This window comes from Nelumbo nucifera, chromosome 7 (assembly GCF_055504915.1).
Source record: "Nelumbo nucifera cultivar China Antique chromosome 7, China Antique-T2T, whole genome shotgun sequence".
NCBI lineage: Eukaryota > Viridiplantae > Streptophyta > Magnoliopsida > Proteales > Nelumbonaceae > Nelumbo > Nelumbo nucifera.
Window position 1 is genome coordinate 11,267,021 of NC_142655.1, and position 21,990 is coordinate 11,289,010.

At 37.3% G+C, this 21,990-nt stretch overlaps 1 protein-coding gene and 1 pseudogene across 1 annotated transcript; both read right to left on the reverse strand.

The window, feature by feature from the left end:
• Nucleotides 1-2,924: 2,924 nt before the first annotated feature.
• On the reverse strand, nt 2,925-8,291 carry LOC104608922 (wall-associated receptor kinase 2-like). The gene is made up of 3 exons (XM_088891119.1): nt 7,385-8,291; nt 7,096-7,278; nt 2,925-4,280 (listed from the first exon to the last, which is right to left on the reverse strand). The coding sequence occupies exons 1-3, from the start codon at nt 8,274-8,276 to the stop codon at nt 3,100-3,102; spliced, it is 2,256 nt and encodes a 751-aa protein (XP_088747245.1). The 5' UTR covers nt 8,277-8,291; the 3' UTR covers nt 2,925-3,099.
• Nucleotides 8,292-15,614: 7,323 nt separating this feature from the next.
• Nucleotides 15,615-16,389, reverse strand: LOC148790164 (putative wall-associated receptor kinase-like 16 pseudogene; annotated as a pseudogene).
• Nucleotides 16,390-21,990: the final 5,601 nt, after the last annotated feature.

A 21,990-nucleotide genomic window follows, 5' to 3' on the forward strand; every position in this document is an offset into this window, starting at 1 on the left:
TTCAGTTGGCAAGCTCAGCTCTTCTTCTCTAGGCTCTAGTCAGAAAGATTTTTTTTGGTAGAAATAGTCAGATAGGTTGTGGGCATATACATAGCCAGTCGGAGTAAGTGGTATCTTCGGGAGTTTAAGTTGTTCCTTTCGACGTTTAGCATTGTGGTGGTGGTAGGGTAGTGTGGGTCATTGAGGGCACTAAAAGCAGCAAGATCTGTCTTTCTTAGAGGAGGGAGCTGAACGTTGCAGTTTTTGTTAGGAATAATATCAGAGTTTGTTTCAGAGGAAGATTTACTTCTCAAGTGGAATATCTGGCAATGACACTCACAAATGAGAGAATGGTGGAAAATGCAATGCAGATCGCCATAAAGATAAATTTGTTCTTTTTTTTATTATTATTCAATAAGGAAATAAGGAATGGACTAGATAATCTTTTTTCATTAGTTAAAACAAGAGGCTATTCAAGTGACACCTCCCAAGAACAATTGATAATATTTGTATAAAGATCAGTGTGAGGAGTCCGAATCAGTTGCTGAAACTACTATGTATATGTTTGGGAGGGGGAGCTTCCCATAAGTTAAAAATTAGTAAGACTAATGGATCTCTCTATATAGACAAAATGGTCAATGGGTCGAGTTCACATCCATGCCCCAAGGGGGCGCCTCACAATGTCCCACATAATATCCCCACCTTGTATTGGGAACATCTCTCAGTGATGTCTCATCATCTTCCATACTTATTATCGGGAGATGTTCCCAATACAAAATGGGGATGTGCTGTGAGGCATTGTGGGGTGCCCCTTTGTAGGGCACAGATGTGAACTCTTATGGGCCATAGAGGTTTGAATAGTACCCATAGAAAAATGTAGAGACCGACAAAGTAAAAATGCAATTGAGGCTGAGTTTGAAAAGAGTATAAATGCAAATATATATTGTGTAAATACATACAAAATAATATAAAATATAAAGTTTTACACTCTACATATTTGCATTCCTTCCAAACCGATCCTTAAATTGGGTTTTGAATTGGTGCAGAGCTTCAAAACTTCGAGGTTTTGTGGTCAATGGATTATGGGTTTCTCTTTTTGGTGGCATTTTGTTTCTTTCGGTGGGGTCTATCATTGGTGGGTTCTGGGGTGGTGTGCTCTTGAATTCTTTTTTGTAGGGCTTCGGGTGGCTTTGGTAATTTTGCATATCTTGTATAGCTCTGATATTTCTTGATGGGCCTTATTTTTCTCATACCGTATGTTTGTAATTTTCCTTTCCCTTTTAATAGTAAAAAACTTTGTTTTTACGAACAAGAAAATACCACACCTTATTTTATTTGGATGGTAGGCTTTTTAGAACATTTTTTTAAGGGTAAAAGGTTTCTAAAACATCAATAAACCTTCTTTGATCTATATATGGTAACCACCAAAAGGTCCAATCTAATGGGCTTTGGCAAATGCAAGAAAGATTCGCTATCAAGCTCATATTCCAATCCTTCAATCCCTCGTTACAGATAGCGATGGAAATAAAAATTACTAGATAATGAGAATTTTTGAGTTTTAATAATGACTCTGGCACCTGTACTTTTAGGTAGGGGTGCAATTTGGGCGGATTCAGCCCGAGTCTGAACTAATCAAATTCCGGGCAGGGTTTAGTTTTTTTTTCTATTTTTCAGATCAGGTTCGGGCCTAGTCTTTAGGAAATTCAAACTCGGCCCAATTATATACATTTATACATATATGTGCACATATATAAATGTTACAATTATATATATATACATATATATACATATTTGTATGTATATCATCTATATAGATATTTTGCATACATATTTACATACATATATATGTATGTATATTTGCATAAATACATTTATATATGTATAATTTTAGAGTGAGTTCATTGATCAACCCGAACCCAGCCCGGGCCCAAGCCCAACACGAATGCATCAAATTACAAGGTGGGCTGAGCTTGACCTTGGGCTCAAACTGGGCTCGAGCCTTAAGCCGAAATTTTAGGGTCGGGCCTGGGTTGACCATAAACCTGACCCAACCCGCCCGACTTGCACCCCTACTTTTAGGGGTTGATTTTTTTATTTTTTTTGTTTTTTTGAAAGCAATTAAAAGCTCAACTGCATAAGAGACCAGGACTGGTTGTCCTTCATTCTTAATGAGAGATAAGAGCCAAATAGAAACTGCTTTCATTGGCAAGCAGTGAAGAAATGATCAATGGTTTCTTCAGTTTCCAGGCAAAGCGGGCTAGTGCAGTCAACTTTCATGATATTTTCCATAGTTTCCCTTGACAAACAAAATTGTAGATTCTGGGGGGATATCCTTAATCCCCTCTAGAAATTCTTCCAAGAGATTCCAAACCAATTGGCCTGCTATTTCAAATTGGAGGAGTTTGAAAACAATGCTGCAAGTAAATCGGCCATGAGGAGCGAGTGACCAAACTAGTCAATTTCTCACCATATAAGGGCTGGATGGGAGTTCAATTTGGTGAATTTGGTTGGTCGTAGAGTGGTCAAAAAGATTTCTAGCAATATCTGTATTGCAAGCACAGCTTGTTTAAAGTCGATTAAATTGGATACCTTTAGATTCATTTGCTCTTCGGTTTGAGGTGCAAAGTAGAAGATAACCAAGGATTTCTTGTCAATCTTACTATTTAAATACTTACGAAAATGATATATTAAAGAAAAGGTGATTGGAGCATATATCCCTTGTGAAAAGACTAAATCAACTCCTTTTAATTTTTTTTTTTTTTTGTTATAAATTAGGAGGTTTTGTCTTTTCAAAGAAGCCTATTCCCTAGGAATATGCCCTAATCACCCTGCACCCTATATTTACGGAAAATTTATATTACTAAATAAATATTTTCTACATGATAGAATATGAAGTGTGTTGTATTCCAACCGAATAAGCCATCAATCTGAAACTGAAACTATTATTGTGCATGGTTCCTCTTATTACAGTTAAAAATATTACATTTTAAAGACAACTTTAAATTTATTGGAAGTAGAAGCATACCTTTACTACATAGAAATTACACATAATCGAGAGAATGAATTCTTTACAGAAATTAAAGAAAGGAAGATGGGCCTTGAAGTCCAAATATCAAACAATCATCGTCCACTATCCAGTGGTTTTACCACATGCTGATCCCTTAAACTATCAAACCCATTGGTGTTACGGCTATGAAAATCTGAAGTCTCACCAAGCAAATGCTCTACCTCTTCAGAATTTTGTCCCACCCATGGATGTTTATCAATCTTCCTCAAACCCTCTAACTCCATCGCTACCTCCATCATTGAAGGTCTTTCTTCCTCATTCAGCTTTAAACATCTTTTGGCAAGTATGGTTACTTCCTTAAGTTGATCTCTATCGCATTCACTCATCACTCTATCCTCCAAAATCTCATCAACTTTGTCCTCTTTCATTAGAGTAACAAAATGCATAGCCAAATTTCTCTCTTGTTCAGGTCTGTCGAAGGATAGTACTTGCCTTCCCGTCAATAGCTCAACAAGAACAACACCAAAGCTATAAATATCGCTCTTCTCTGTCAATTGGCTTGTATGTAAGTATTCTGGGTCTAAATAGCCCATAGTCCCTTGTACTAATGTTGTAAATTGAGTTTGGTCCAAAGGAACTAACCTTGAAGCCCCAAAATCTGAAACTTTTGCCATGTAATTATCATCCAAGAGTATATTAGTAGACTTAATATCTCTATGAATAATTGGTGGAGAGGCAGCAGAGTGCAAGTAGGCAAGTGCTGATGCAACTTGTGCAGCTATACTTAAACGGTTTTCCCATGGAAGTGATGATTTATTCCCCTCATCATGGATGTGATGAAACAAAGTTCCATTTGTAACAAACTCATACACTAACAATGGAACTTCAGTCTCCAAGCAGCAACCCAAGAGCTTAACCACATTTCTATGGTTAATTTGGGAGAGAATAATCACCTCATTAACAAACTGCTCAATTTGACTTTCATCAACAATTTTGGACTTCTTAATGGCAACTGATCTATTATCTGGTAGAATTCCTTTATATACTGTACCATATCCTCCACGACCAAGAACACGGCTCACATCATAGTTATCAGTTGCCTTTTCAAGCTCCTCTGCAGTAAAGATTTTAGTAGATTCCATAGAAGCATCACATGAAGAGAGTTGTTGCTTTAATAAAAGACCTCCATTCTGTCGAAAAAATTTTTCTCGAAGTTTATAAAGCCGTCTTTTTTGGAATCCCCAATATATCCAAGAGGCACCAAAAAGTAGAAATAAGATGCCCAAGCTAATACCTACATAATTTGAGAAATTATTATTATTATTATTATTATTGCCAAAGAAAGAACTTCAGTTGGACAGTTTCGTTTTTGAATTAGGTACTTATAATTTCCTAACTCTTCTGATTCAATGCAATTACTTTTCTTTGTTCTCAGTCCCGAAAACAGAACAAAATCAGTTGGATTGAAATCAGATTGGTTCATTTTGAAACAAAAACATGGGGAATATGTTCTTGGTTTTTTAAAAGATTGTGTTTTTCCCATTGATGTGGTGATTTTAAGAATAAATAAAATAAAAAAAGTCATGTTGTAGATCACCTCTTAGAATATATGAAAACTTAAGAAACGAATGTCATATTTAGTAGTTTTTTAATAAACAAATTGGACCGGTTAGGCATTGCTAGGGGAAGATGGATGGATGAAGGAGAAAAGAGAATATGATCAAGAGGGAATGTAGCACTTCTCTGGTCTTCATGTTTTCTGTTTTCAAATAATTTGTCCTAGAAAGGGTCACATGCCATTAATTACGGCATAACATCTCATTAATCCTCAAGGTGTTCGACATGGTTGGGCACTGCTTCAGTTGAGCTCGCCCTTATTGGGCTTCAAGCTGGGCCCAAAAAGTCATGGCGATTTTTCTTAAAGCATTGAGACTAGTAAGAACAGATTCCTTAACCCAACTGACCAATATGAGACCAGCCCAGACCTGAGTCCAATCCGAATATGTCAATTTTCAGTTTAGGTCGGGCCTTGGTTGGGCAGAATTGGGATTAACGTGAACCTTAGTATGGGTTGGGCCTAGGCCTAAGTCTTGGGTTGGGTTTGGATAATCCCTCAAACCAAGCCCAGCCTACCCAAGCTGTACCTTGGGACGTACCTGGAAAATATGATTACCCACATTGCCTAATAGGATTTTGAACCCATTTGGGAGGCATTCATACAGCGGTTTCTGGGTTCTGGCATTGAAAAGTGGGCCCCACATAGAAATCAATGTTTGGTGAAAAGCCCAGAAATACGATTTCTTGAGCTAAGAAATCAATCAATTTCTGGTAAAGCTAGTTTTAGTAACTTCTTCAATTTGGTTCAGTCCACATAGCTCAATAAAAACTTACCCAAACAAGCTCTTAGAAGAAGCCTGTGTGCCGTCGACCAGGACCAATGTTGTCAACCTTGATTTGGGTTGTTAAACCAGTGAACCAACCGGTATCCTACATGACTTTCTGGTTCAAAATTATAGACTAGATTTGGATTGCCACCATGTATTTTCCGAGTAATTACACTTAACTTCCAAACTTTTATTCATGACAAAGACACCTAGACTTATGGACAATCTAATATAAGTTCAGCTTCCGTCAGGGCAAAGCCCATTAGAGCAACTTTTACAGCCTTGTATTGAGAATATCTCCAAATGCAAGGTTGTAAATGGCACTTGGAACAGTGTCGGCATGGGTTTGCCCTGAGGGAAGCCGATCTCACCAAATATAGACTAAGTTTGTAAGGACTAGAAATACAAATTTTAGAGTACAAAACCTTCCAATTTATATTATTTTGTATGTATTTATGCTGTACATATTTATATTTGTACATGAGGAAAATGAAACAAATGTTGTCTCTCTGCCAGCATAGATTTAGATACAAAAATTAAAGACAATTGCGAACAAAGAAAAAGAAGCGTTGAATGGGTATTATCGTATTTTTCTTTTTTTTTACTGAGAATCCCATTAACAGGGTGGAGAGAAAATGCTGGAATCTGATTATTTAGGTTGTGTTTGGTTTTAAAGAGAAGGTAGGAAAACGAAAGGAAATATGTATAAAATTTGTATAGGTTTCTCTACCTGTTCCTCCAAGCCAAATACAGCCTTTCGGTGGATATTTGTTACAAACATGGTCTTCAAAACCAGACCAGACCTGATGGTTGGACCAGAAAAACTGTGAACCGATCAGGTGAGGTGACTGATTCGGTTTTACCCTAGAATCGTTATTTTCTCAAAAACCGTTGATCTGGTCAATAAACCACTGAACCAGGTGATCAAACTGTTCAACGGTTTGGCTGGTTTTTATTTTTTTAATTTATTTATTTTTTATTTTTTTTATCAGAATGGGCAATCTATTCGGTTTAAACGGTCAGACTGTTTGACCCGGAAACCGGACCCTAACCAGTTCGTTGCCCAGTTTCGTTTTTAAAAACCTTGGTTACAAATGAAAGTTGCTCGGAGAGCTAAGTAAGAGCTAAGTAAGAGCTACCTGCAAAGTTCAGGGTGGCAGTACCGTAATTCACTGTAGTAATTTTTTTTCTGGTGATAAGAATGAGTGTTTAGGGAATTACGGTTGGACTATAGGACACCATTTTTCTCTTGATAAAATTTTAAGCACTGTTTGATTGGCGGGAATAGGAGTCTGGAATCTGAATTCCCATTCCCATTTGAGGGAATGATCATACGATTCATACCCTGCCCTCCCTTGGGAATGAAATCCCATTCTCATTCCTGTCTGAACCAAACAAATTGTGAAAATAGATCATTATGATTCTGACTCTGATTCGGGCTGAGAACCAAACGGACTCTTAGAACGTATATGATTCTAGCACAGCCAAAGCCTTGTTTTCCACCTCTTTTTCAAGGACTTGTGTGTGAGCAGAAGCGACCCCACCAGGATTCAAACTGTTCACGGGTAGGTGTGGTCTTTAACTAGTTAGATCTTGGAATATTTATAACACAGAGCTAAAATCCTAATTAATTGTAAGTTGAGAAAGTTACATCTGGTTAATGTTAGAGAGGAACCGATCTCATTAATGCAATATTAATTTGAGTGTGGAGTTCATGATGAATACCTAAGGCGACTTGCATCACCGGGAATTTCTTCTTTTGAAGAGCGGTACAACCAGTTGCAGTTTTTCTTCCGTCTCCCTCCATACCAGGTGGGCAGGAGCAGGTGTAATTGCCAGGCGTATTAGTGCAAATAGCTGAAGGAGCATCGCAGTCATTTGTAGCTGGATCAGCGCATTCATTTACATCTGCAATAACCCATATGATATGCAATTTAGATCATACGATGAAGATGAGATATCTACATACATATACTTAGGATGAGATTCAGAAAAGGATTGTATATACATATACCTTGGCATCCGTCATCGAGGTAAGGATTGCCTTGATAACCAGGAGAACATTTGCAGAGATATCCAAGACCGTTGGGGGAGTTGAAGCACTCGCTGTTATTCCGGCAAGCATAAGAGGGGTCGCTTCTTGAAACATTTTCACACGAATACTCCTCTATTGCCCAGTCAAGAACCAACGGAACGTTTTCTCTGTTTCGATTATAGAAATCCATATAACCCCCTAGATCAGAAACTGAGAAGTTGTACCACTCATAGTTAACCAGGAAAGCATAGGCACATGGGTTGAAATCCAAGACGTTGGTGTGGTTATTGAAGCTGTAGAGATACAACTCAAAGCTTTTGAAACCCTTTGGAATGGAAGTCTGGCAGCAGCCGATGCCTGAACAAGAGTTGTTGATAGGGCTTTGTTGGTCGTCGCAAATCATGGAACATCCACTTGTAAAGTTGCGGCCGTTGTAGCCAGTTATACGAGCATCAGAGTCGCAACCAATGACTGTGAATCTATTGTGGGTCTCGGAGAAAGTATATGGTCTAGCACTCAGATTGAGCCAGGGAAAGGACCAAAAATTCCCCGAAGTATTGTAGCAGTCATAGCCTATATAGTTCAGGATGTGCAGTTGGCCTTCTAATGATATTTCTATTACTTTGACGTTACTATAAAGCAGCTGGGGAGGGTTGGAACTTCTGTTGCAGTGCAGGTCGAACCCTTCTCTGAAACAGCTTGGGTTGTCGTCCAAGCCGAACGGGTAGGGAACTGTGACACTCCCACAATTTTCTTGACAACCGGTTTTTGCTGTTGACACGGTTGATGATACGGCCGTCGTCGACGGTGGCCACCACAAAAGGAGCTGAAGCCATAGCAGGACCAGGACCAGCACCACGAAAGCAGCCATTAATTAATTGTTACTGGAGCCTCTCAGTTTGGTTTTCAACCATTTATAGACTCGAGGCAAGGCAAATATTTGGTAAACGAGCGAGAAAATCAAAGCTTTGGTTTTGTGAGTTTCTACCCATGCGAATCACACAATTGTCATATGTATTCATATCTTTGAGCGTGTTGGACACGAAGTGTCATTTGAATATCGATTGTTGACCCGCCCGTCATCCACTTGCCCGGAATCTTTGTCTTGCTAGTTGCTGCGTGGTTCTTTGCAACCCGCGTTTGAAAAATTATAACATTTGTGTTCATTTCTCTTCTCCCAATTATGTCGTGAGAAGTCCAAAAATTCATAGCCATGCATTTGGAATTAGGGGTAAAAATATGAGTCTAGATCGTCCCCACATTCATACCCACCCATTCATTAATTTGGAATATCTCCCTTGTTAGAATTTCCTATTTCTATGTCACAAATGTAAAAGATTCATAGATTTTCCCTACTGTGGATTCAATTTATGATGCCAGAACAACATGATACCAGAAAAATATAGAACAAATCACCCGGCCTCGTAAAAGTGATAGAACAAATAAGGTGGATTTTCATCGAATATTCAAGGGGGGGTTTTGATTTGTCAAAGTCTTTCGGGCGACATAAATTTTTCCTAACTGTTTTCTTTATATATTAGATAAGCAACCCATACCCAATGTTTTATTGTAATGGCAATGCACGCCAATTCCAGAGTTCACGGGTGGGACTATGATATCAAAAAGATATGATAAGGGGAAAATAATCAGGAGCTGATTTTGATTGGTCAAAACTCCATAGTGCAAAAGTTTGTATGCCATATTTAATTATATTCGTTGTATTCATATTAAAAAGGTGGCGGAAGAAAAATGAATGAGAAATTCGGAACCACAGGCCAGTAATGTCAACACCTTACTATTATTTACAAATATATATTTCCAAGAACTAACCTCAAGAAAAAATTATATCAGCAACCACCTCTTGATACGAAGTCTTACCAACTACATATATATATTTGAAAGAACTAACCTCAATAAAAAATTATATCGGCAGCCACCTCAATAAAATAAAATAAAATTTCTTTTTTTTTTTGGATTGGTAAAGTAAATTAAATTAAAAAGTAAGAAAGTATATAAGAAGTATACAAAAATGAGTAGGGACGCAAATGGAACGGATCACATCCTATTCGATTCGAGATTCAGTCTTATTTGGTTGAATTTGGATCACCCCCTGGTCGACCCCCTGGTCGGATCTGCTTATTTAGTCGAATTTGGATCACCCCCTGATCAGATCTGCTTATTATAAGCCTTTTTTGCTTGAAGATTTAAGGAAATGTTTTGTGTTTTGTTTTGGGGGTATTATTTGAAAATAAAATAAAATTTACTACTAATAAAATGTAAGATTTCTCTTTAAAAGATAAAAAATGAATACTTATTTAGCTCTTAAAATAAGATTCTTCTTGAGAGATAAGAATTAATAAAAAAAAAGACCAAAAATTGATTTCATGTTGCAAAGTGCCAACCAGTTGGGCAGGAGGAGGGGGTTATCGGTTTGGAAGACAGGCTAATTGATTCCATCTTTCTATTGTGTTTTTCCAAATCTTTTAAAAGCTTGTTTGTATTGAAAATTTATAATTTATTTTTTATTTTATTTTTCAATTATCATTTTTTATCCCTCCTATGTTTCATTCATTTTTAGGTACATATTTCAGGTATCATTGATTTTTCCTTTTCTTTTAACTTCAACTATGATACCAGAAAGACATCGTACTAGAAAGACTTACATCCAATTAAACGATATCATAATAGACATGGTGAATGAAGTGGTATTCACCAAAGTTTAAAGAGTGCTTTGATTGGTAAAAACTCTTCCAGTACCATGCTTTTCGGTATCATATTCTGTTCATTTTCAACTCTTGATTTAGTCGCTAATATCTAAATGGTTCTTCGTAAGCAATTAATGTACTTGATTGCTAAATTGTAAAATCTGAAAATGAAATATCTCTACAAAATATCTAGCAAAGTATTATGAAACAGCATAAAAAAAAAACAATATGGAAACATCAGACCCAAAGGGAGTCTTTAGAGTAGACCTGGCAAAAATTTGATCCAACTTGCAAACCCGACCCAACCTAATCTGAAAAAACAGGGTTAAGGTCTCATATTTAGAGCTACCTGAATGTGAGAATGACTCGACCCGACCCAACTCGGAAAAAATAGGGTTAAGGTCTCATACTTTAAGGTTAATTCCTTTACTTTTTGCATTTTTCATGTAGTTTTTATTTTGTTATTTTTTTAAATTTCAGTTACTTTTTGGGATGACCCAAATTGACCCATGGGTCAACCCTAAACCAAACATTTAGGGTTAGGGTCTAGCATTTGATAACCCAACCTAAATTCAATCCAACACGAACCCACCCCACCCAACCTGATTGCCAGATCTACTTTAGAGTCCTTTTATGAAATGGTCAAATGAAGAAGAACCAGTATTCTTCTACCTAAAGCCAATATTTAATTTATAAATAACTCTGATACAACTTATAGCTCAATCTAAAATAGAAATCCTAATTGTATGGGTTATGGTTGAGTTGGCCTGGGATGCCATATGACACCCCTACGACCACCCTATCTCTTCGACTACATTAGTACCACATAGGATGGATAAGCAAAATCAAGAAGAGGAGCCCCATATGGATAAGAATGACAGATCCATTGGGGATTATGATTCATTACAAAGACCTTGGCGGACAACCTCATTTCGATAACCCCAGAAGCCCCATCTGAATCGGACACGGATCTTTGGCTATAAATAGGTAACCTCTTCTCAAGGTAAGAGACTTTTGAACTCTTCAACTTCCATACTGTTATTTTGCTTCTGCTTGGAATGGCATTGCTCTCAACTGCTCGGCCTGACCACCCATCTTTCCTCGGGCCTCATATCTTGTTGTACGACTCGGGGAATAACTCCTCGGGCCTCTGATCTCTTTCTTGGTTTCAAATCTTATTGTACGACTTCATTCTTCCACCTCAACCTCACCGGTAGTTGATAGGACTATCTGACTGTAACCCCAGTTTGAGACACATCAGATCGAACAAAATCACTAAGAAACTACCAATCGACACCAGCATTATGTAAAAAAATGGTGATAGAAGAATACAGGGGCTTTTTGAAAAGTAGAAAATCAATTATTGCAAAGGGGATGCATGTTATGTTCTTTAATTTGAACTAATTTTATTGTTGTGAGTTCTAAAAAACAAATCAAATTCATCTCCTTGAAAATGAAACAAAAATGCATTCCTGAATTTCTGGTTTAAATCCGGTGATCGATCGATTTTTAAGTTTCCAAGACTTGTTTTTATTTTAGAAGCTATTGATATGATTATTCAAAAAATAAGCGTTGTGTTTTTTTTGAAACGAAAAAAAAAAAACAATTACTAACCTGGCATGAATTATTTACTTTTGAATGATATTGCTAATCTGGACTTGGGAAAGCTGGTCAAATGGCATTGGAAACGATTGTTTAATTAATATTTTATATTTTAAAATAAATAAATAACTTTGACGTCAGAGGTCAGACCTTGGTTTTCTTTGCTTATTAATCGAAGGAACGTAAGGTTAGGACTCGGCAATTCAGGACCAAGTTGTTTGATGAATGATCAAAATATGTCGTTTTTAACGGTGAACCAGTCTTCCCTTCCAGCGTAGGGGACGCGCGGTTAATTGGACTGTAAATCTTCACGCAAAGTGATTTCGGTTGGATGTCAAGCAAGAAAAGTCGTTTGATCAAATCGTAGGGCCCCTTCACATTGATAAATGTGATGAATCTGAATCCTTGCCATTGGTCCTTATTCTTCCCATCCTTACTCAAAAGGAAAGTAGCATTAGGGTTACAGTCTACGGATCATCAGTAAGATGGGACCAGATGTAAATTATTGAGAATATGTCTTTGTAACGGTCATTATCAAGATAAGGTTTGAATCGGCCATTGATGCAAGAAACAATTAGAAAATTCTCCTTTCAAAATAAAAAATTCGAGCTTTAAATAGTTGAAAACTATTACTATAATAATATCATTTTTCGTTTAATGTAAATTATATAGGAATGGAAATGGGGTAGGTTCGGGGTGGGGCATCCCACCCTGTAGTCAAGACACTCTATACCATCCCCACTCCGTCCCTAGTGTTAGTCAGATTTAGGGCAAGGCACCCACTTTCCCATTAGGAACGGGGAATTTTCAAATTTCCACACATCATCCTTAGTGTTGGGCAAGTTCAGGGTAAGGCACCCACTCTTCATCAAGGATAGAGAATCATCACATTTTCACTACCTCATCCCCAGTGTTAGGCAGGTTCAGGGCAAACACCCACTCCCCATTAGGAACAGGGAATCGTCGAATATTCCCCACCTCGTCCTTATTGCTGGGCGAATTTAGGGCAAGACACCCACTCTTCATCAAAGATTGTACATAACATCGGACCCAACCTAACCTATTTAACCAATTGGTGAATTAATCCATTTCCAACCTACTAAGAGGTTGTTCGACAACATGGTTGATTTTGTTTTTATAAATTAAAATAACCGATATGTCAACAAAGTCAATCATGTTGCCAAACAACCCTAAATGGGTGGATTGAGTGGGTCACAAGAGTTGGGTCTGAAATCGCCTCCTCTAGACCTAATTAATATCCGTTTACTTTTTGTTTTATAACTTCTTTTTTTCCACATCAAACACAATTTATTGCACAAAACAAAAAAGAATTTATTAAAAGAAGAAAAGAAAGAAATATACAGAGCAGTCCAGACCACCACCTAAAAATGGAGGAAATATTTTACCCAACATAAGGAGGTGGTCTAAAGAGATCTAAGCCGGCGGTCCAGACCACCACCAAAAAATGGAAGAAACATTTTAATCGAACTAAGGCGGCAGTTTAAAGAGATCCAAGCCGGCAGTCCAGGCTGCCACCTAAAAATGGAAACCGATCTAAGGCGGCGCTCTAAAGAGATCTAAGCTAGCGGTCCAGACCGCCACCTTTATTAAGCCAGCGGTTCTGATATACCGCCTCTTTAGGGATGATTGAACCACACCAGACTGGTCCTCAAAGGCAGCGGTCTTTTCTGTCTAAGCCAATAGTCTAAAGGGCTAAGTCGGCAGTCCTACGACCATCGCCTTTTACCGTTTTTCTTGTAGTTCCCTAAGTAAACCCCGACCCAACCGGAAACCGGACCTCATCTCACATATATGCTTTACAATCATAATCCTAATCCAACCTTCAATTACAACCTAACCCAACCATTTTAGGTTGGGCTTCTGCCTAAGAATGGCAACAGGGTGGGGGTTGCATTCCCTATCTGTGACCCTGATTTCTAGATCATCCCCCATCCCCGTCCTTGATCCCCATTGGAGAAAGAATTGTTCCTCCATCCACGACTCCGATGGGGATGAATTCCCCATCGGAGACCCGAATCCCCGATTGCAAGTTTTACAGGAACTTGCAAAGTTGCTCTTTGGAAGTATATTCAGATCTGTTTGAGAGAGACACTTGCAACGTGCAAAGTTTCAAATCTGTAACATCAGTTTGAGATTTCAAAAATCAGAAATCAGACTTGTGAGCATAGAGCACTGAGTTGAGAGAGAGAGAGAGAGAGTACCGATTATTGAAGATGAAGAATGGAAGAAGAAGAGTAGGGTTTTGAGTTTCAGCCACCACTGCATGTTCTTTTCTCTATTTTGTGTCTATCGAGTAGGGGTGGCCACGAGCTGAGCTTCTCACAAGATATTCGAGCTCAGCTTGGCTTGGTTTAAACTGAGCTTTGAGATGAGCTTGAGCCTGATATATGGGCTCATTTGCTAATTGAACTGAGCTAGAGCCAAGTGAAGCTCAACTCGTAAGGCTCACAAGACTAGTATAATAAATAAATAATTTTTTATTATATACATACATACATGTACATATACATGTACATATACAAATACATATAAATATATATAATAAATAATTTTTATTATATAATAATATTTTATATATCATATTTTTATTTTTTAAGTATATTGGTAAATAATTTTTATAATTCTTATTCTTTTGTATGTAAAATAAAAACATTATTTATATATATTTTATTATTTATATTTATAATAATAAATGATTTTTATAATTCTTAATTTTTTGTATGTAAAATTAAAAAATATTTTTATATGTATACTTTTATTTTTTTAGGAAAAAACACTTGCTTGTAGTAAAGGTTTTGTACTGTATATATTTGTATTGTACTTCATCCAAAATTGAGCCTTGGGTTTGGGAAAGAGTACAAATACAAGTATTTACAGTTTTTGATGCAAAAAATACAATTATGTACAGTGCAAATACATAAAAAATAATACAAAATACAGGGTTTTACAATCAACATATTTGTATTTGTACTCCTTCCAAACTGAGCCTATGTGAAAAAATAGGATTATCCACAGGGCACATAGATAGATAGATAGATAGATAGAGAGGGAGAGAGAGATGTTGTGAAACCAGCGATATAGTAGTAGTAGTAGTTTAGAATCTTTGTGGTCCCATACTAAGAAAAATGTTGTGAAACCAGCGAACCAACCGGTAATTTTATCTTTGTCATTTATTCTATTAACCCAGATAGGGCAAACAGCTTGAATCTGAAAATTCAGGGTGATTCTTTATCGCAAATGAAAGTTCCGGGTATCCTTCTACCAGGCTTCTACATACACATCACTACCCCTAAAGTAACAATAGCAGTCTGTAGTATTCAACTTTTTATGGTAGATGGGAGTCCGGTTAAATTGTTCGCACGTACAAATCCTTCAACCAACATGACGTTGAAGTGTCTCACTCTAATAGGTTGTGCAGGGCAATGTGTATGAATAAATGCAGGATAGGATATTCGGACTCAGTAGATGGAGATATCCGAATATTAATATTTAATAACACAAGTTGAAATCCTCTGTAATTGCCATTAAATAAGGTTAAAACTGGCTTTTTGTTTTTGAGAAAATTGGATCTCATTAATATAATGCCATGATATTTGGAAAAACTTTTTTTTTTTTTTTGGAGATATTGAAAAAACTTGTAACCAATGAAATGAGGTGTTATAGAGATACAACTCAAAGCTTTTGAAACCCTTGGGAATGGAAGTTTGGCAACAACCAATGCCGGAACAAGACCCATTGATAAAGCTTTATTGGTCGTTGCAAACCATGGAACATCCACTTTCAAATTTGCGGCCGTTGGTGCCGTTTATTTCAGCACAAGTGTCGCAACCAATGACTGTGAATCTATTGCCGGTGTCGGAAAAAGTAGCAGGTGCAGAATTCTAATCGAAACTCGGGGTAGGGAACGGTGACGTTCCCACATTCATCACTCTTTCTTCCAAAATCTCGTCAACTATGTCCTCTTTCATTAGAGTAACAAAATGCATAGCTAGATTCCTCTCTTCTTCAGGTCTAATAAAGGAGAGTGCTTCCCTTGCAGTCAATAGCTCCACAAGAACTACACCAAAGCTATAAACATCACTCTTCTCTGTCAATTGGCTTGTATAAAATTAAAGTATTCTGGGTCAAAGTATCCCATGGTCCCTTGTACTAATGTTGTAAATTGATTTTGGTTTAAAGGGACCAACCTTGAAGCTCCAAAGTCTGAAATTTTTGCCATGTAATTATCATCCAAGAGTATATTAGTAGACTTAATATCTCTATGCAAGCGCGGATGCAGTTTGTGCAGCTATACTTAAACGCTTTTCCCATGAAAGTGATGATTTATTCCCCTCCTCGTACGTGGATGTGATGGAACAAGGTTCCATTTGTAACAAATTCATACACCAGCAGTGAAACTTCGGTCTCTAAGCAACAACCCAAGAGCTTTTCCACATTTCTATGGTTAATTTGGGAGAGAATAATCACTTCGCTGATAAACTGCTCAATTCGACTTTCATCAACAATTTTAGATTTCTTAATGGCAACTAATCTGTTATCTGGTAGAATTCCTTTATATACTGCATCATATCCTCCCCGACCGAGAATACAGCTTGTATCATAGTTATTCGTTGCCTTTTCAACTTCTTCTGCAGTAAAGACTTTAGCAGTTTCCATCGAAGCATCACGCGAAGAGAGTTGTTGTTTTAATAAAAGACCTCCATTCTGTCGAAAATATTATTCTCGAAGCTTATGAAGCCTTCTTTTTTGGAATCCCCAATACATCCAAGAGACACCAATAAGCTGAAACAATGCACCCAAGCCAACACCTACATATATAAATTTTTTCCAATTAAATATTAGATATGCATTGTTAGAATGAGCTGTCCTTTGTAAATATGGTAGTTAGTTTCGTGATTATAGGAATCTGATTAGTTGATCAAATCTTCTATATTAATATTTGTATAGTTGCCTTAGAATAAGATTATTTCCTATGTAAGATGTAATTACACCTATATATTTCATCCAAGAAAGAGAAGAATAGAATACAAGAGAGAAAAACTTCTGTTTTTAAATGTCATTGTTGTGCAACATGGTATCAGAGAATTGCCAATAGAATTTGCTCAAACACGAATCTTGTATTTCTTTCTTTCAAAACTAGTAAACACAATGGCTAGTCAAATATCAAGCCCCCAAACAACTACCTCCATCTTCCCAACTTCATCTTTTAATCAAACACCACCGATTATTATCCGCCAAGACAATTCTGTATTTCCTACCAGTATCATATTGGATGAAACCAATTACCCGTTATGGTCTCAACTTATGGAGATGCACATTGGAGCTCGCAACAAATCTGGATATCTTATCGGAGAAGCGAAAAAACCCAAGCCTGAAGATCCTACCTTCGCAACCTGGATTACTGAAAATCAAACAGTAAAAAGTTGGCTTATTGACTCCATGAGTCCCTTGCTGATGCACCGATTCATTCGAATTTCCACGGCCAAGGAATTTTGGGAGGCTCTATCAAAAACCTTCTATGATGGATTAGACGAAACTCGCCTTTTTGAGTTAAATCAAAAATCGTTCTCTACCAAACAAGATGGTAGACTCTTGTCAACGTATTACAATGAACTTGTTGCTATCTTTCAGGAGATTGATCATAGAACTGCCTCTCAAGAAGGAACAGTTGAAGGGGTAGTACGATTACATTCAGCCATGACTAGGCTTCGAGTTCATATTTTTCTAAGTGGACTTGATTCTGAATTTGATCAAGTTCAAGGAGAAATCTTACGAAAAGATCCAACACTTGACTTGGAGAGTGCGTATGCATATGTGAGGTGGGAGCATCAACAAAAACAGACAATGGGACAATGGGGGGCTCTCACTCAATTTCTGAACATTCTGCCATGCTGGCTCGTCAAACCCAACAAGGGTCATCTGGATCAACGAAGAATCGTAATAATAAATCACCTGGAAAATCTAACAATTTTGTTTGTGATCATTGTGGTGAATCAGGTCACTCAAAACAGAGGTGTTATGAAATTATTGGCTATCCTGAGTGGTGGGATTTTTCAAAAAATCCAAGAAGATTGCAGGAAAAGCTATGGTGACAACTATGAATGAAGTTCAGTCTACCATTGAGGACAAATCGCAGCCCACAGCTAATGCCACTACAGCTAATGTTGCTCACCCAGGTATTGTTGGTAAGGCAAATATATTCTCTGCAACTTCTATGAATGGTACTTGGATTATTGATACAGGTGCATCCAATCATATGATTAGAGACTCCAGTCAGCTATAATCCATTAGTTCACCTTCCCAATCCTTTATGTCTACAGCTAATGGTAGTACCTCTCCTATTACTGGAATCGGATCTGTCGTCTGGCCTAACACTCTCACATTGAATTCAGTTCTAGTTGTACCAAGTCTTGAATGTAATCTTTTGTCGGTCGGCCAAATTACCTCTACTCTTAATTGTATTGTAACTTTTTGGCCTTCATTCTGTGTTTTCCAGGATATTCTGACCCAGAAGATTCTTGGTTATGGTGTTAAACGCGACAAACTCTATTACCTGGAATTCACAAAATGAAGGATAGAAATTCAGCCATGTATATCAGACTAGAAGTGAAGATAAAGATCAAGCAATCATATGGTTATGGCACCGGCGATTGGGACATCTTTCTTTTGGATATCTTAAGAAATTACAACCGCATCTTTTTTCAGTTTTAAATGATTCAGATTTTCATTGCAATGTTTGTGAATTAGCCAAAAGCCATCGTATTTCTTATTTACCAAGTTCAAATAAAAGTTTAGAACCTTTTTCAGTTATACACTCTGATGTATGGGGACCTACTAAAATTCCCTCTCTCTCTAAAGCTCGTTATTTTGTCATGTTTATAGATGAATGTATGAGAATGACTTGGGTGTCTTTACTTCATAGAAAAAGTGATGTTTTTACAGCATTTCAGGGATTTCATCGTATGGTGGGTACCCAGTATCAGAAACAGATTCGTACTTGGCAAACCGATAATGCCATGGAGTTTATAGATACATCTGTTCAAACGTATCTAACTCAATATGGGATTCGACATCAAACTTCTTGTACCTATACTCCGTAGCAGAATGGGTTAGCGGAGAGAAGGAATAGACAAATACTAGAAGTGGTTCGTGCCTCACTATTTGGAATGAACATGCCTAGGTTCTATTGGGGAGAGGCGGTCAAATCTGCTATATACTTAATTAATCGGTCACCCTCTAGAGTGTTGGAATTTCATACACCTCAACAAAAAATGCAGTCCTTACTTTCTATTCCACATCTTCCGAATCTTGAACCTAGAGTTTTTGGTTGTACTGTCTATGTTCACATTCCAAAAGTTTTGCGAACTAAACTTGATCCATGTGCAAAACGTTGTGTTTTTGTTGGTTATTCAGATTTTCAGAAAGGATATCGGTACTATGATCCTTAAACCAATAAACTATATACGACTTTGGATGCATCTTTTCGAGAATCTGAACCATATTATTCAGACAAAGTTTCAACATTTTCCCTTCAGGGGGAGAGTTCCAGTGAAGGAAAAATGTCACAAGAAGGTAGCAGAGATGAGTTCTCAGAACTAGAATCAATACATGAAAGGCTTGAGAGAAGTGACACTCATGAGGAGTTACCAGAGAGTATAGAGTTGCCTATGTTAACACCATTAACTGAAGAATCAACTCAGAATGTTGAACCTCAGGTAATCTCGAATCCCATATCTAATGATTCCTGTGAAACAGATGATTCGAATCCCATATCTAATGATTCCTGTGAAACACATGATTCGAATCCCATATCTAATGATTCCTGTGAAACACATGATTCTTGTGAGACACCTGTCATATCTAACGAATCTCTTGCTCCTCATGAAAACTTAGTTCCAAGATATTCTCAAAGATCAAACAAGGGCATTCCAAAGAAACAATATGAACCTGATCCCAAAGCCAATGTGAAATATCCAATCAGTAATTATGTCTCCAATCATAGGCTGTCTAAATCATATGCACTTACTATTAACCAATTATCCAATGTATCTATTCCTAGTAGTGTTCAGGAAGCTTTGACAAACCCAAATTGGGCCAAGGCAATCAACGAAGAGATGGAAGCTTTGCAGAAGAACTCTACGTGGGAACTTGTGTCACTACCCGAAGGAAAGAAAACAATCGGATGTAGATGGGTGTTCACTGTGAAACTTAATGCAGATGGAAGCATTGATAGATATAAAGCGAGGTTGGTCGCAAAGGGGTATATACAAAGATACGGGGTGGATTACCAAGAGACATTTGCACCAGTAGCCAAACTAGATACAATTCGCATTCTTATATCCATAGCAGCAAATCGGGAGTGGCCTTTGCAACAATTTGATGTTAAGAATGCATTTCTCAATGGGGATTTAGAAGAAGAAGTGTACATGGAGCTGCCACCGGGTGTGAAATGTAGTTCCCAATGTAGAAATAAAGTTTGCAAATTGAAAAATCGTTATATGGGCTCAAACAATCTCCAAGAGCCTGGTTTGGAAGGTTCACCTCTGTAATGAAGGCATTCGGTTATAAACAAAGTAGTTCAGACCATACTTTGTTTATAAAGTATAAGGAAGGGAAGGTAACAGCTTTAATCGTGTATGTTGACGATATGGTCTTGACAGGAGATGATCCAGAAGAAATGAAGTTATTACAAGAATATTTGGCTACTGAGTTCGAAATGAAGAGCCTTGGACAACTTAAATATTTCTTAGGAATTGAAATAGCAAGATCAAAACGAGGGATTTTCCTCTCACAACGAAAATATGTGCTAGATCTTTTGACTGAAACTGGAATGCCTGCTTGCAAACCAGCAACAACACCTATATAAGTGAATCACATGCTCGGAATTTTTCCAGATCAAGTCCCAACAGACGTGGGCCATTATCAACGGTTAGTAGGTGGATTAATTTATCTATCTCATACGAGACCAGACATAGCATATACTGTCAGTGTTGTAAGCCAGTTTATGCATGCGCCGAGTGAAGAACATATGAATGTAGTGAATCGAATTCTAAGGTACTTGAAGGGTGCTCCAGGAAAGGGTCTATTATTCTCAAAAAATGATGTCTCAAGCGTTGAGGGATACACGGATGCCGATTGGGCAGAAGATCAAACAACTAGAAAATCTACATCTGGTTACTTCACTTTCGTTGAATGTAATCTTGTTACTTGGAGAAGCAAAAAGCAAAAGGTAGTTGCAAGGTCGAGTGTAGAAGCTGAATTCCGAGGTATGGCTCATGGTGTTTGCGAGTTATTATGGATTAAGGGTGTTCTCAAAGATTTAGGGATTGAATATGCAAAACCGATGAATCTTCACTGTGATAATAAGGCAGCCATTGAAATTGCACAGAATCCTGCACAACATGATTGCACCAAACATGTTGAGGTTGATCGTCATTTTATCAAAGAGAAGTTAGATCAAAAGCTCATACGGTTTCCGTTTGTCAAGTCAGAAAATCAGCTAGCTGATATACTTACAAAAGCTGTATCAGGAAAGGTGTTCCATGAGATAGTTAACAAGTTGGGCATGATAGACTTATATGCTCCAACTTGAGGGGGAGTGTTAGAATGAGCTGTCCTTTGTAAATATGGTAGTTAGTTTCGTGATTATAGGAATCTGATTAGTTGACCAAATCTTGTATATTAATATTTGTATAGTTGTCTTAGAATAAGATTATTTCCTATATAAGATGTAATTACACCTTTATATTTCCTCCAAGAAAGAGAATAATAGAATACAAGAGAGAAAAACTTCTGTTTGTAAATGCCATTGTTGTGCAACAATGATTCCTTAACTCTTCTAATTCTTTATTAATAGTTTAGGGGATTGTTCTCCAACATGAATTACTTTTCTTCTTGTCAGTTCCAAAAAGTCAAAAACAAAACGAAATCAGCTGATCAGAAAACAAGCCGATTCTTTGAAACAAAAACACAGACAACATGTTTCTTGGTTATAGGTGCTTTCTATTTCCAAAATTGAAACACAAATATTTTCTTTAATTTCTTGTTTAAAGAATATGCTTTAGCACCCAAAATTGAAACACAGACGGCATGTTTCTTGAGTCTCACTTTAGCACCCAAACTTCAAAACGTGCCACTATAGTACCTAAACTCTAAAAAATTGCCAATTTAGTCCAAAATCATTAGTTAGCATTAGATGGTGAAAGGACACAAATACCTTTCGAGTTTTGTATAGGCAAGAGAAGCATAGTTTTGAAA